This window comes from Misgurnus anguillicaudatus, chromosome 10 (genome assembly GCF_027580225.2).
Source record: "Misgurnus anguillicaudatus chromosome 10, ASM2758022v2, whole genome shotgun sequence".
In the NCBI taxonomy this organism is placed as follows: Eukaryota; Metazoa; Chordata; class Actinopteri; order Cypriniformes; family Cobitidae; genus Misgurnus; species Misgurnus anguillicaudatus.
In genome coordinates, this window is record NC_073346.2 from 19,645,824 (window position 1) to 19,662,060 (window position 16,237).

At 37.0% G+C, this 16,237-nt stretch overlaps 2 protein-coding genes and 2 long non-coding RNA genes across 4 annotated transcripts; 1 reads left to right on the forward strand and 3 right to left on the reverse strand.

Annotated features, from left to right (window-relative positions):
- The first annotated feature begins 520 nt into the window (after positions 1–520).
- Positions 521–4,412, forward strand: LOC129447914 (nuclear factor 7, brain-like). Its single transcript, XM_055209897.2, has 6 exons — positions 521–986; positions 1,106–1,201; positions 2,069–2,302; positions 2,844–2,914; positions 3,016–3,131; positions 3,229–4,412. The coding sequence occupies exons 1-6, from the start codon at positions 534–536 to the stop codon at positions 3,750–3,752; spliced, it is 1,494 nt and encodes a 497-aa protein (XP_055065872.2). The 5' UTR covers positions 521–533; the 3' UTR covers positions 3,753–4,412.
- LOC141367236 (uncharacterized) lies at positions 781–11,029 on the reverse strand. Its single transcript, XR_012371508.1, has 5 exons — positions 10,838–11,029; positions 3,270–3,449; positions 3,086–3,112; positions 1,923–2,030; positions 781–916 (listed from the first exon to the last, which is right to left on the reverse strand). It is a non-coding gene; the product is annotated as an uncharacterized lncRNA (long non-coding RNA).
- A 306-nt stretch (positions 11,030–11,335) lies between these two features.
- LOC141367239 (uncharacterized) lies at positions 11,336–14,674 on the reverse strand. The gene is made up of 5 exons (XR_012371512.1): positions 14,481–14,674; positions 13,729–13,812; positions 13,387–13,409; positions 12,708–12,776; positions 11,336–12,511 (listed from the first exon to the last, which is right to left on the reverse strand). It is a non-coding gene; the product is annotated as an uncharacterized lncRNA (long non-coding RNA).
- Positions 14,675–14,874: 200 nt separating this feature from the next.
- LOC129449189 (uncharacterized) lies at positions 14,875–15,669 on the reverse strand. The gene is made up of 2 exons (XM_073872719.1): positions 15,327–15,669; positions 14,875–15,230 (listed from the first exon to the last, which is right to left on the reverse strand). The coding sequence occupies exons 1-2, from the start codon at positions 15,667–15,669 to the stop codon at positions 14,875–14,877; spliced, it is 699 nt and encodes a 232-aa protein (XP_073728820.1).
- Positions 15,670–16,237: the final 568 nt, after the last annotated feature.

The following is a 16,237-nucleotide window of genomic DNA, read 5'->3' on the forward strand; positions in this document are numbered from 1 at the left end:
TAAAAGAGTTTTTGAGCTTCATTGTCACTAATGCTGATTATTCACTGATTTATTTAAAAAGAAATATTTAATACTTTCACAGCAAAAATTATGTAGGCGATTAATTTAGATTAATTAATCACAGAGTATGTAATTAATTAGATTAAAAAATTTAATCGATTCACAGCCCTAAATAAAACACAATATACAGTATGTCTAATGTATAATATAAGTTACTATAATATATATCATATAAACAATATTAATATTAAATAATAATTTCACAGTATATATATAAACTGTAAATACAGTAGTTAGTAATGTACTGTGGTATGGCGCTAGTTTTTGCTAACTTTTCAAAAAGTGCAAATGATGATGTTTTTCTGTCAAGTCCCAGTACAACCTGAGGTAAGAGCTGATATTCCAGTTTGTTTACTGTGGGAGGAGCAACACCTTATTATGCAATTTATTTTAATTTGCTTCAAAACTGAAAGTTTAACCAAACCTTACGCAGGTAGAGTAGAAAATCACTGTCTGGAAATTGTACAGTTGAAATGGATTCACCTCTGTCTTTACAGATACAGTGTGCAGTGTGTTTGAATGATCTTACTGATCCGGTGACTCTCTCTTGCGAGCACTCGTTTTGTCGACAATGCATCACAGGCCACATGCATGCCAGCCTGGGATCAAGCGCCTGTCCTGAATGCAAAAAGCCTTATAGCAAAGAAGACCTGAAACCAAGCCGTCTACTGATGAACATAACATCGACAGTGAGAGAGCATCTTTCTGCTGAACGCAAACCAGATAACGTGAAGAGTCCGACATCTAAAAATGAAGGACAAGCTCTCAAGCTTCCTGAAACTGAGCTGATGTGTTCAGAGCATGATGAGAAGCTTAAACTTTTCTGTGAAACTGATCAGAAGCTGGTGTGTGTCATCTGCAGAGATGGAGACAAACATCAAGGACACATTTTTAAACCAGTAATAGAGTCCGTTGAGATCACCAAGGTAAAATTCTGCAAATTACATGCAATACATTACATCTGCTTATAATTAGTTTAAAGATTATTTACGATTAGGATCATTATTTGAGATATTAAAATAACAAGAGTCTGGGTTTTTTGTAGAGGGAGCTAAAGACTGCTTTAGGTTTTCTGGCCAAAGAAAACAAACAGTTGGATAGTATGTTCCAACAACAGACATCTGAGATCACCAAAACTGAGGTATCTAAACATATATTTTCAAGTTCCTAGGGTTTTAAATATTTATAAATAATATTTCATAGGGTTTATACGTTTAACTTGAACTAATTACTTACTATGTACACACACAAAAAAAAGGTTTGGAGGTCCTTTACAGTGGTGCCAAAAAACATTTTTGTTTTTAATCGATGGCTCTTAAAAGAACCATTCTTTCTGTCTTTAATATTCTGAAGAAGCCTTTTTCCACACCTTTTGTGCAACAGAAAGTTTCTGTGGATGGTAAAGGTTCTTTAAACAACCATAAAGCCTGTTAAAGACCTACTGTAGGGAACCTTTACCTTAGAGTATATGGGTGTTTTTTGGACTTTGGACTTTGTTGTTGGAATATGTTTAATTTAGAAATAAATGTTTAGAAATAAATAAGCAAAAGGCTGTAATAATAGTCCCTGACTTACTACCCATATAGCAATAGACTCCGGGTCTAACTTCGGAGCGGATCCGCCCAGGAGTGTATTGTTATCTGGGTGTGAACAGCAACAGAATGTTTCACATAATGTTTACTTTGCTAAGGTTCTGCACAGTGATACAAAAGCTATGTCCCAATTTGAAGGCTGGATCCTTCGAAGGACGTGACATTTGAAGGCAAGGACTCAGTCTTCGAGGGATGCAGCCTTTACAGCTTTTGTATCAAATGAGACGGTCTAGGCTACTGAAGATCCATAGTTGCATCCCCCCAACACACCTGTCAGCGGGTCACAGAAGAGATATTTTGGAGATGCTGTTCAAAATGCTGACGCCCAAAAGCATATTTCAATGCACACGTCCACACGATTGGTTTGCAGCCATAGACCTAAAGGATTAATACAATATTTTTTTTTATTATTTCAGGAGAAATCCAAATTCTTAGTAGCTCAGATCTCTGCTCAGTTTGAAGAAATGCATCAGTTCCTACGACAGAAAGAGGAAGAGGTGAAGAAACAGTTGAAGAGAGAGGAGAGCAAAATTACTGAGAGCATGCAGAAGAACCGGTCCATGATAGACACAAAGTTTATGGAGAGCAAAAAGAAAGAAGTTGTTCTGCAGTTATCATTGGAGATTAACCAACCTGATCTCTTTCTACAGGTCGTAACATATTAAAATACATACGTATATTGTAGTGTATTTAAAAACAGTTACTGTGCTTTCACACCGCCAGCGACGAGAGCGTAAATAAAAGCTCTGGCTCCCCTACCAACGACACTATAGAAAAGGTGTAGTAGTGGACGCTCTGACACTCGAATGCATTCTCTGTACTCCTCTCAAGCGGAGGATTCCACCTTCCGATTGGTTGCTGCTGAACGTTTACACCTTCCGTTTGGTTGTCGCTGAACAGCGTCATAGCTCATTACCATAAAGTTTAACTTATTTCAACTCCTTGACACTCACACCATAAATGACGCGCCGCAACGCTGCTCGCCGGAGCTTGCCGCCAGCTCTCATTGAAAATGAATTACTTCTGGCTACTTTGATGTCTTGCCGGTGGTGGTTTGAACGCACAGTTACTCACAGTAAGCTTTTCACAGAACTCACATGTGTGGAGTTGCAATTTGAACACTATTACTTTTAACTGTAGTGGTTTAAAAAAACATAACAAGTGTATGGTCTGTTTATATTTTTTATTTAGTGGTGGCATGAAATAGGATTTCCTCTGACCGAGGGCATGAAAGATAAAGACAGTGTGGCATCAGATATTAAGTATATAGTTCTGCTACTGTATTTACACCCAAATCTCATTAATTAAGTCAAAGTGTACAGATGTTAAGTTTGCTTTATGCAGATATGATTGGCTGTTTCAGGTACACTTCAAAGCTGAAAGATCTTACTGTGGTTCATGACTCTCTCTTCTTTGGCCCCCATGAAACTCACCTGCAGTTCTTTGTGTGGAAGCAGATGCTGGGATCCATCAAAAGAGGTGAAAGACATGACAGATATGAGTGATAGAGATTAGATAACTTCTTGTTGTTTGAGTCATTTATTTCATGAAATGTATGCTTGTGTCTTTGTTGTAGTTCCTGAGAGTTTGACTCTGAAAAATCCTGGAGAATCTTACCTAATCGTGTCTCCAGGGGGCGCCAGAATCCGTCAAGCTGACAGAATGTCTGCTCTGTTTAGAGGCTTCAATCCTGGTACTGTATCAGAGGAAAACTTTCAGTCTGGTCAGCACTACTGGGAGGTAAAAGTTGGGGATAAACCAGACTGGACCGTGGGAATCATGATAGGTGAAGTTAATCTGAAAACAAAGTCAGTTGAAAGTGAGATTCAGCTTCATCTTAAACATAATACAGGTTACGTCCTGTCTTCTGATGGACAAGAGACTCTGTTAAAATCTCAAGACAAACCAAGGAAAATAGGCTTGTATCTGGACTGTAAGAGAAAGCAGATATCTTTCTATAATGCTGACAACATGTCTTTGTGGGCTCATTGGAAATACAGCTCAAACAAGCCTTGCTGTGTTAGTCTTGTGCCAGGTCTTTATCTAGATGGAGTCAACAGTGACCCTCTCACTATTTGTACATATAGGTCTAACAAATAACAAACTCTAACATGCTGCTATATTGATTGATATATGGATCTTACAATCAGATTGTGTTTGTGTGGTAAATTATGTAAATCAGTCTTGCATAAGACCTGTTCAATACTAATTGCAATTAAGTAATCAATCACTGCTGTCGAATCACAACACACTGAACTACACAATCAGAACTCGATACGTATTTCTGAAGGAGGGACTTCATAGAACAAGGAAGACATCAACCCGTTTAGGACAGTGGTAAACAGCGGTATAGAGATAATAAAATTTTGTGAAAAATACAGTGCTTTTTACACGTGAAACACAAACACATGTTATATTGCGCACTGTAAACACAATCAAAGCTTCAAAATACATTTAAAACCTTTTAAACATCAGAACTGTGATGTGTGCAGTGTAGGCCTATATGTGACTTAAAGTATAATCATGACTGTGTCACAGGTCGGAGAAGCGGACCGCCCCTGTCGCGGGTCACGCTCCTCCTAGTTCCCACCTCGAGGAGGTTCCCAAGACCACCCCAATGACCAGACGGACCAGTATACTCAAATTTAAAATACAACTTTATTAAATTTTTAAAAGCAAAAAGGGGAAAGGGGAAGGGCAGTTTAAAACACTTCTTTCTCCCTCTGGTTTCAGACGGGGTTCCACAGGACGTGGGGGGGGTTCTCCGGACTCTAGGACCCTTTGCTCCTCCTCACGGGTTCGAGACTGGGCTTTCTGGTTTCTCCACAGGTTCGAGACTGGGCTTCCTGGTTTCTCCACAGGTTCACTGAGGACAGAGGTAGATGATCATCACGTAGCATACATCACTCACAACTTGGGGCTTTGGACCATTCCGCACAGGGTTGCTAAGAGCAGAGGTAAGTTAGCATTCATAAAAGTGCGTGACTCACAGACTGGGCGTTCTGGTTTCTCCACAGGTTCGCTGAGGACAGAGGTAAGTGGTCATTTAATAACACCCGTTACTCACAACTTGGGGCTTTGGACCATTCTGCACAGAGTTGCTAAGAGCAGAGGTAAGTTAGCGTTCATAGAAGTGCGTGACTCACAGACTGGGCTTTCTGGTTTCTCCACAGGTTCGCTGAGGACAGAGGTAAGTGGTCGCTTGATAACACACGTTACTCACAACTTAGGGCTCTGGACCATTCTGCACAGGGTTGCTAAGAGCAGAGGTAAGTTAGCATTCATAGAAGTGCGTGACTCACAGACTGGGGCTTCCTGGTTTCTCCACAAATCACACTAGTGTTACAGGCAAGTAATTCCTATCCACTGCGCTGGTCAGTTCGACACAGTTATTTTCACACGGAGCCTCTGGGATAAAACAGTCTTAATCTCCAAAAAGAAAGCACAGCACTACACTGCAAGCTTCAGTGAAAACACACAAATTGAAAGTCGGGACTCACCCACAGCATCACACACACACACTCGTTGTGAAATAAGGACATAGGCGACTAATCTCAGATTCCTCCTGTGGCTCGTCGGCCGAACTTTCCAACACACAGGAAAGTTGGAAAGCGATTTCTTCTTGATTGGTTCTTCGTATACACTAGACGTTCATCAGCTCACCCACGCTTATTCCTCCGGTGGGGCCGGAACTATAAATAGACACTCTAAAAACGCACAATAATTTCACCTCTGCAACGTATATACAATATCCCAGCTGTACTCACATGTCGACCCGTCTCATATTGTTTTCTTCACCCAGTTATCCTCACATAACTTCCTCCTCACGGTAAACATCCACCTCTTCCTGTCTCTTTCTTCCCCAAGGGAATTAGATCGTCGCTCTCCAGCCTATAACACAGCCAACCGTACACCAACACCGGCACCACAGAGAAGCACACCAGTGCAGTGTTCCTTTAATTCTCACGCTCCGTCCTTTTCGCCTCGCTTGGCTGCCGCACTCTTTCCTTCCGCTATAAGCGCTTTGTGGATCAACGGCGCCCTCCGGCTCCTCCAAGGACGGAGCGTGTGATCGAGTCTGCCCTAGGCAAAACGGAACTCGTGCCCGCAACAACCGCTCTCATTTGGGCTTCTTTGGGCCTTTTTATGTCTTGTCTCTGTTCCTAGCTAATCTGTCGCACCTGTTGCTCATTTGCCCATCATCTGTGTTACTAGGGAGACCAGGAAGTAAAATAGTGTCATTAAAAATCGAGTCCGGGCGGAAACCATCTTCGGGCGGAACCTTTCTCCGCCACTTTTGGTTCCGCCCCATCATAGTCACCCTGTGACAACTGTGCTTTTAGTGAAAGTAGTGCACCTAAGGTTACTTCAGAGGGATTATTCCTGTAATAACTGTTTTACTTTTAATAAAAGCATGAGTAATCCCAAAAGATCATGCCTTTAAATCCTTATTTTTTATATCACCATCAGTTTCATTTTTGTTACATTTGACCCTTTATGCTCTTTTTATTTTGCATAAAGAGAATTTTAAGCTTCTGTTTTAACAACGGCCTGGTTTTACAGACAAAGCTTAGCTAAAGCAAGGGCCATGCCTTAGTTAAATTAAACATCTTTTATAAACATGCCTTAGAGTTGTAACCCTCATGCTAAACATACGTAAGCAAAGTGTCAAAAAGCAGTTGAGCTTGTGACGGAGTATTTTTGGGCCAACTCATGCCTCTCTTTTCCTACAATTTTCTGTGTCCTTTACGACTGATTGACCTCATATTCCTTTATGGATCCTTCCCCCCGAAAAAGCACGCCTGCATGTGAATCAGATTGAGAGTGAGAACGCGCATTAGCATTGTCACCGGTATCACTGCAGAGCTTGCGGCAACTTTGTTTTATCAAGATGGTTCGACAAAAAAAACTTGTGTTTTGGGATGTAAGGAGAAGAAAACCTTATTTAGCTTTTTCTGTCTTAAGACAACAGTGGATGCAGTTTATTTTTCCCAGACAGCAATATAATTGCGAATGGGTTTATGTTGTTCCCTGGCTGCATTTCGGAGAGGATTGCTATACAAACAAGGCTCAGTTTAATGCCGGATTTGCCACTTGTTTACAACTGATGGAGCAGCCCCAACGTTAAAAGACCCTGTTTAGGTGTTGCAACCACAGGCGTAAGTAAACCTCTCAGGTTTTGTTTGCAATTGGCGCATACGTGCATGTAATGGAAACAACACGAACAACAGCAAACATTTTCCTCCTCAGTTGGCATTGTACTGCACTTATGACATTTACACATTGTAAATGGGCAAATGCAGAAAAAACACATCAAGATTTAGGTCACTTTTTATTACAATGGCAGATAAGCAAACAAGGAATAATTACTAGACAGATGTCCTGCTGTAATTGTTGCTGCTGTTGTTCCTGTTGATTCCAGTTACTGACTTAGTATCCAATTCTGGATCATATGTGTAAGGCTGTATCTGCCTGTAAGCCAAAGTTATTTAGGTATTTAAGATTGATTCCATCGATCTCACAGCTGTTAGATTAGTATCCAAAGGCTGTGCGTACTCGTAACTGTTTAGCACTGCCAACTGTACGAACGCAAGTGTTCATCTTTCTCCAAAAAAAAAAAAAACCCGGAATGGCCGTTATGTATTTTAATAATCTGACAAACAAAAAAGACTCTTTGGACATATGAAGGATAAAATACTATAGGTAACCAAGATTAACATTAGGGTAACTTACTTTTGGTCCAAAGCAGGTTTTAGTAAACTCAGAGTTTTTTGTAGTCTCTCCCCCTTTATAGCAGTAGTGGAGTCTTGTTAGTACTCAGTACATTCATTTATAAGGCACAGTTTTACACTGTAAATGTTTTAGCGGTCGCACTTTATTTTACAGTACGTGTACTTACCTTGTGCATATATGGTAAATAAGTTGTACTTACCGACAAATGTGTGGTACTTACTTTTAGGTATCTACATGGTAATTAATTGTTATCATTACTGTACTTACCAGTGGTACATACTATGTAGTTATTATGTAACTCTAGGTAAGTACTGGGTAATAACAGATACATACTTGTAGTGTAGGTATACTGTAACTAACGAGAAACACTAGTGTACTTACAAATTGTATATACACGATAAGTGTGTGGTACCTGCAGGCAAGTGTAAGTTATATGTATACCATACGTATATGATAACTGAGAGCAAACATTACTGATGTGCCATTTTGGTACTCTGACTCAGTATCTTTGTCCTTTAAACCAAGCATTAAATAACCGTATGCATTAACTACTGGGTACATTCACTAGTACATCCATGGTAACTGCATGGAAACAGGACTGTAAAATAAAGTGTTGTTTTTTACACAGTTATTACATAGGACCTACCACCTAAGATATAGCATCATATACATGTAACTGTGAGGCAAACCCAACCATTGACTGTCATACGCATTAACTACTGGGTACATTCACTAGTAAACACTTATTGTGTATATACAATTTGTAAGTACAGAAGTGTTTGATATTAGTTTTCATATATGTACACTATAAATACCTAACTTGCCTGTAAATACTAAATACTTAAATTGTACATTTATTTGTAAGTACAGTAATGTTTCTCGTTAGTTACAGTATACCTACACTATAAGTATGTATCTGTTATTACCCAGTACTTACCTAGAGTTACATAATACCTACATAGTATGTACCACTGGTAAGTACAGTAATGATACCAATTAATTACCATGTAGATACCTAAAAGTAAGTACCACACATTTGTCGGTAAGTACAACTTATTTACCATATATGTACAAGGTAAGTACACGTACTGTAAAATAAAGTGCTACCGTTTTAGCTGTTTTTAAGTTACAATCAAATTGCCGGTGTCATTTTAACACTGTAATGGGGACTCATGAGAGGATCCATTTGCAGCTTTATTGATGAACACAGGTAATTAGTGATGTTAGGTTCTTGAACGAATCGTTCTTTTGAGCAGGTTCCCGGAAGTAACCGGTCGAGCCGGTTCACAAATCGAACTAAATTGAACTTTAGTTTTGGGCATAGGTTCCGGGTTGATGACGCAGGAAGCATAGCCGAAATAGCACGTCGAACTAAAAAGAACTGAATGAAGTTTGTCAATGATTGCCGAGGTGAGGATTCCCTATGATTCTGACGGATGAGTTGCTGACACTGGGTGTGAATCACAGAGGATTTGAACGAGCCTGATACGCGAAGTTTCTTGTTTTATTAGTTTCTTGATATGCTTGTTTTATTAAAAAGCTTTAGTATGATTTATTGTGCATGTAAATCATATTGTAGTTTTTTAAGAAAGACCAATGAGTTTAAAAGAAACATTTTTTATTCTTTATACTTACACATCCGCAATTGTGCATCGGTGTCTTTTAGGAATCTTATTTAAGTTGTAGCTAGTCAAAACTGGTATCTGGCATTTACAATCCGTGATTGAAACTGTGACCACAAACATTACTAACTTGTGAATGAAAGGCAATCAGCTATGCCTTCACAAAACAACTTTTTATTTGAATGTTTTAATGTGTTGACACAAACGACTTTATTTGAATTTTTCATTGATACAAGTAATTAGAAAATAAAATGCGTAGCAATGTCATTTCTTGATGACGTCAGAAACCGTTGAATCGACTTTTTCAACCGGTTCAATGAGCCGAACTGTCCGAAAAGAGCCGGTTCGTGGAAATGAATCAGACTTTGCATCACTACAGGTAATTCAAACTAAGGGGTAAACCAGAATCGTAAACGATGGACAGTCAGGGCAGACAGATAACAATCAATAATCCAGAGACAGGCAGAGATCAGAGGCAGGCAGATAACAATCAAGAATTCAAATAACAGTCAAGGTCACAACAGGAAATATAGGGGAGAGCGGGGTAAGTTGTCACACGGTTAAGTTGTCACACTGTTAATAACTCAAACACTAGAGGCTCTATCTCAAAAATCAAATAGCCACTTTATGTGACTTCTTCTTCTATAGTGAACTTCCTGTTCACATGTGGTCAAGATCACTGTAATCTGAGGTTAGCACAATTTTCTTATTTTTCTGCTTAAAAAGTAAAAAAAAATCACTTTACATTTTATGCAATACAACTTTGTTAGGTGTGAATGTTTAAAATGATTATTTTGCACAAAATAGAGGAGACCGTAAAGTGTCTTTTGATACTTTAGCTAAAGTGATATGATGAGCTAAACTTGAGATTTAGACAACATTAGCACACAAGTAAGTATGGGGCAAGTTGTCTCAATGACTTTGGGGCAAGTCGTCACATCTGACAACTTGCCCCTGTACAAACAAACACATCGAACATGCTCAGAAAACATGATATAGAAAAGAATAAGCCTCAATCTAGCAAAAAGCTGTTTCAAAAGAAAGGGAAGCAGAAATCTGGACCTATGAAAAACAAGGCAGCTAAAAGAAGAAAAATCATGCAAGAGTCATCATCAGATGATGAAGAGTGCTTCTGCCTCGTCTGTGTAGAGCCATTTTCAAAGAGTCGTCCAAAGGAGACCTGGGTAAAATGTGTAAAATGCAACAATTGGGCCCATGATGCTTGCACCTCAGGCCAGGCAATTTATGTGTGTCAGAATTGTGATTCTGGAGATGAGTCCTATTAGTCATACAGGGCATCTGTTTTGTTCAGAGGTTAAACATGTTAAGTTAAGCAAGTTATCTGCAGCGTTCCATTCAGTTATCTGGTTTTATGTGAAAGCCATAGAACATTTGAACCAAAGTTCAAAGTAAAGTGGTCTTGCCACTTAATTGAAATGTGCATTATTTGGATTGAAATAATTGTTTTTCCAGATTCTCCAGGCACGGATGTTTATATTTCCAGTTTGGTTTGAGTTTAAAAATTTAAATCAATATTCACAATTAAGTAGTTGTGTTCTTATTTTGAGATAATCTAGTGTGACAACTTACCCGCCCTAGTGTGACAACTTACCCTCCGATGGGGCAAATTGTCACAAGTGCACAGTCACTATTCAACAGTCTACAACTCTGTAATGAGATAAGATATAAAGATGTTATGAATACAACATATGTGCCCAAGACTTCCTTCTTTCATTTGGTATGAGATTTATACCATTTTGATGTATGGTGCTCAGTAAATGTTAGACAGTGTGAAAAGTGTGACAACATACCCCGCTCTCCCCTACTCACAGGGAAATAACGCTCAGAAATGATCACACGGGGCAAATCAAGACTTGACACAGTTCAATGTTCCAGAGGAGTTTAAATAGCCAGTCTGATTGGTTACAGGTGGTGGCGTGATCAGTCCCAGTTAAGTGGCATGATGGGAAATGTAGTGAACGGGGAGAACTAACAAAAACTCTAGTGAAGCCGCCCTCTGTCGACCGGGAGGACGTGAAGAGGGGGGTTCATTCATAACAAACATATTTTATATACTGTATTTAGTTCACCAAAATGTCAAGAAAAATACAGAGACCGTCTAAGTAACTAAAATTTCATGTCCTCTTTTATGACCAAGTCTTAAGCCTTATTTCATATTTATAGCTCCTGGCAACATCTGTTTTTTCTCCATGGGATTGCATCTGCATATAAATAAATATAAGGTTCAGTAGAGTCCCCAATTTATTTACCTTTAATATTTAAACAGTGATAAAAAATTAAAACATTCATAGATTTATTATATAATCCATTTATGTTTCCAAAGAGCGAAAATTCATATTTAAAGCAAAGCAACAAATACATCTATCATACAACACAATAAACACAAATACAATCACTTCTACTCAACCACAAGACAGATTCATGAATGAGAAGAACAGCAGCAGGCAAGAGAAAAAGTTATAACAGAATAAAATGAGCAGAGTTATAAAATAATAAAAGTTTCATTGCTCAGTCTGACTTTATATGAAACGGTTTCAACAGGTGTTATTATACCAAGCAAAGATAGTGAAAATTAACTCTTTAACAACATTGTCCTTTCACATGAAGACTTATACAGATCCTTATAACATACTCTAAGACATAACTTTGAACAACAGTGATGGAAAATAATGAAGAATTGCCAAATAATAAATGAACTTGAATGAATATGTAATAAAAATTATATAAACTGAATATATAAAAATTAGTAAAATAATAACAAAAACAAACTCTCTCTTTCTTTTCCTTTACAACGATATAAGTAAATAATAGTTTAGAAATATCTCAAACCAACATACCAGTAGTTAGAAAATATGAAGTTTGGTTAAACGGTTATGATATGGACTGACACAACATAACATTTACATAAAAACCACAATGAGCGTTTACAGTCACATTCTACATACAAACAGAAATAAATTCAAAGAGCCATTCACATCTGATTTGTCATCATCAGTATCATCACCAAAATTTAAGATTATGAGCATTATTAAAAGTCACTGATTAATACAAATGTCACACAGCTACAAACCAACTAAATCTGAGCCGCTGCTTAAGCTGCCCGAAAACCCACAAATTTGTGCAGCATGAAGGCCATCATTTTAACATGACTATAATTTGTTGTAAGTAATAAGGACAATAACATTAAAACATTAACAAGCAGACAAACATCTAAAGCCAAACAAAAATGTAATAAATGTAGATACTGTAAATCAGATCACCACTTTAGTTTGTTAACAACATATTTACAATGCCATTGACTGAATCACTATTGGTTTAAAGGTTTATTTTCATTTGCTTGTAATATTGTAAATTCTGCTGTTTGTATACTTATATCTGTTTGTGAGGTGTTTTGTTAACAGAGGCATAAAGCTCTGTGCAGTTCTTCTGGACTTCAACTTCTCCTCTGATGGCAGCATAAGTCACTTTATCAGCAGAATGAACCTGAATGAGCATTAGAAAAATTGACAAACAAGTTTTAACCTACAGATTGTATAACATCTTGTAAGCACTGAATTACTTTAATTTACAAATTTAAGAGATTGCACATCATTAAAATGTTAAGGTGCATTAACTCATGTTATGAAAGTATGGAGGGCAGATCTAACACCTTTAAGAGTAGGAATGTGGTGGTACTTACATTCTTCTTCTTCTGTTGCTTTTTACCAGAAATTATCACCTCTGAATAATTCACATCATCCTTTTGCACCTAAACATTAACAAATATATGAGGAACAAAGTTATGAGGAGTGAAAGATCTATGAGTTGACTGGCATTTTGACTTGATCGTCCAAACATACATGTGTTGTATTTCAATTCTTATTTTTTTTTATCCTTATAAGGATTTTTTCATTCGTAACTATTTTTATTTTGTTTATTAAATGTATACGTTATTTTTATTATATATAGATTTTATTTTTCACATTACTGTTTTATTACTGTTTAATCTTATGTTCGGTATTGTTTTGAAAATGGATGACTTTTTAAAATGTTGAAAGTTTTATTGTTTTGAAGAGGAAAGAAAATTGGTTTTCAAAGTTGTCTTTAGAGGATTGTTAGGGTGGCACATTTTATGAAAATATATTACACAGACATGACTGTGTTACAAGGCCACATAAATGACCACAGTAACTGGAAATTTTCACAAATTTCATGAATCTTTGAGTTTATCGGAAATGCTAGAAATGATGATTGTGTCATTGCTTCCTTTTTTTGTCATTCTTATCTGTAACCTATAACAGACAAGAATAAACAGTACCCTTCTAGAAAAATATATTACAGTGGTGATAGCTAATAAATTAATTCATTATTATACTCACCAGATGAATAGCTTGTCTTCTACCTGAAAAATAAACGTGCTTCATGTAACAGGAGTTTATTTGAATTTTTATATATAATAATGTGTGTGTGTACCATAAAATAACCTTTTTGTCTAAATCGTTTTAAAGAACCTTTAACATCTGACGAACTCTTTTGTTTCATGAAAGTTAAATTATAATAAGAGAAGAAAGAAATGTTTTTTTTAAAGAATCTTTGAAATGGTTCTTCTATGGTATTGTTGCAATAACCTTTAAAGCACCTATATTTTTAAGAGTGTACAGTAGTTCAATACCTGAAGCCCTGATGTGCTAATCTGTAAGTGGTGGGATGTGTAAACTCACCTGATCTTTTTAAACAAATCACCCCAAGAAGGACAACAGCAAAGAGAAAAACTACTGCAGCAGTCACAGCAGCAATCACAGGCACTAACACAACATAAAGAGACTTTTTCTTTAAACCAAAGATATAAAAATACAGTATCTGATAGACAAATAAATTAATATAAATGCGTATTAAATATTAATCATGAAGGCTTTTCATATTTTTGAATGATGATGAGTTTCCAGAATATTCTTGTAATGCATATAACTAATGGCTTTGGACAATTCTATTTTATACAGACTACAATTTTAGACATTAAAGCATGTGCTTCAAATCAAAAAGTTGTTAAGGTCTACAGTAGAGAAACATTTTACTTAATTGACCCTAAACTTTTGGGCAGTAGTGTATTAAATGGCTGCATGATCATAAGAAAAAAAAACTGACATTAAAACAAACCACAAACATAAAGCGTATATCAGGGTCAGACTGTATCACTAACCTAGGAAAAAAACCCCAGCAAATATATAAAGTTTTAGTTAAGTGATTAAAGATTTCACATTAAAGTATCAGCTTTCATATTAATAGATTATTGGTGATCATTTAATAAAGTAAATGGAAAGTCATTTAGAAGTATTGAAAATAAAACAAAGTCAGAGTTTGTAATCAGCTCTGTCTATGAACATCTCCAGAAATTATTTGATTATATTTAAGTGATTCTAATATGTGACAACCACTGAAGGGAGACATATACATACATACAGTACATACATACCTTGTTGTTTAGGAGCTGATGGTGCTGTAGGACTTGATGTTTTCTGTTTTCTGTTTGTTGTTGGAGTTGTAGTTGATGTTGGAGTGGATGTTAGTTTAGCTAAACCATAATGTAAAAACACAAAAAATACAACAACACACAATTATACTGCATATAAACACTGAAATTAGACAAACAGTGTATTATGTACCTTGACTGTGTTGTATAGGAGTTACTGGTGAGTTAAGAGTTGAGCGTCTCTCAGTGTTTATGGTGGTGACTGCAGTCACTGCGTCTGTCTTGGTTGGTCCTGTATTTCATATATTTCATTTCTTGATCATCAGTAAAAGTACTACAGACAGTATACCTTCACATTTTTTCCTGATTTCCAAAATATTATAACTTATGTTATGACTTATCCTGACAGCCTTCTAAAATTATTTTTGTAAAATGTTGATTTCGTACCCATAAACTTGACAGTATAGCTGGCTGATGTCTTGATCTCATTCTTCATTTTAACCAAACATCTCCACTCTATGTTGTTGTCTTCATTCTGGAGTGTTGTAGTCAGAGTGATGTTACATTGTCCTGATGATAATATCTGATATCTGGAGTCTGTCGGTAGATTAACATCAGCCTGATTCACCCAGAACAGCTGAAGATCCTCATTAAGGACCAAATGATCACAAGTGTTATCATATGTAAACAACTGACAGGTGAGAGTCACAGAGCTGCCTGATCTCATCTCAGTCTGTGTGGATGATGGAGAAACTGAAATAATAAAGACACAATTTTAGGTTAAAACATCAAGAAACTTTCATCTTTTAAGTTAAACATATACTCAACTAAATGAACAGAAACACTGACCATGAAGAACATATAGAAAAACCTGTTCATCAGTTCCATGTTTTTGTTCATTCACATATTGTAGGCAGATGTATTGTCCACGATCATCTTCTGTTGTTTTATAGATGTTCAGAGAGCAGTTAGACCCCAGACTCAGTCTCTCAGCTCTCTCTATGTTATTATTCTTTATTCCTCCATGAATCAGTTCTACTGTAACTGATGAACTATGTTTGCTGTAGAGCCATGTAGTTGATGTGCAGTCAGAAAGAGCATTAATACAGGCCAGAGTGACATTTTCACCAGAACTACTGAACACATCAGTCTTTATTTCTGTACCTGAAACACAGTAGATGAGCTTTTTCATATTGATATAAACAGTGTTTAATCAATTTAAGAGTTTAAACAATTCAGGTATAATTATTTTTCCCTTAAAGCTGCAATCTGTAGGAGTGGGCTATCTATTGACATCTCTGTTTGAACTAAACAGAGCACATTGGCACATTTTTACTGATTCATTATCTGTACATGCTTTTATTCTGCTGCCAGGCCCGGCTGCAGGATAAAATGACTGAGGGGGCATAACATTTTTAAGGGGTGTTACGTCCCAGGACATATTTTTCTCAATTTAATGGTATTATGATGATTATTTTCTCCTGAACCTTTTTAATGTATTTTATTTATGAAAGTGTGGGCGTGGTTGTGTGCCCTGTGTTTTTGTTTGCTTCTCTGGCTATGTTTACACGTGGGCGGCTATTTTCATAAACGAACATTTCAACCTCTCCGGTTTCAAAAATAATATCGTGCACACATGTCAGTTTTCAGAAAAGTGTTTATTTACACGTACCCGTGCATATTTGCCGTCAAGAGACGCTCAAGCCCACGTAAGCCAATCACCGGCAGCGCTGGTGGTGACATGAACTGGTTCTTCATGT

Excerpts from the sequence above, each read along its gene's own strand:
- LOC129447914 (XM_055209897.2), top strand. The coding sequence starts at position 534 with ATGGATTCACCTCTGTCTTTACAGATACAGTGTGCAGTGTGTTTGAAT. Across the intron at positions 1,202-2,068 it reads CTGAGATCACCAAAACTGAG|GAGAAATCCAAATTCTTAGT; the intron begins GTATCTAAACAT and ends TTATTATTTCAG. Across the intron at positions 2,915-3,015 it reads AGTGTGGCATCAGATATTAA|GTACACTTCAAAGCTGAAAG; the intron begins GTATATAGTTCT and ends TGGCTGTTTCAG.
- LOC129449189 (XM_073872719.1), bottom strand. The coding sequence starts at position 15,669 with ATGAAAAAGCTCATCTACTGTGTTTCAGGTACAGAAATAAAGACTGAT. Across the intron at positions 15,231-15,326 it reads TTTTCTATATGTTCTTCATG|TTTCTCCATCATCCACACAG; the intron begins GTCAGTGTTTCT and ends TTATTATTTCAG.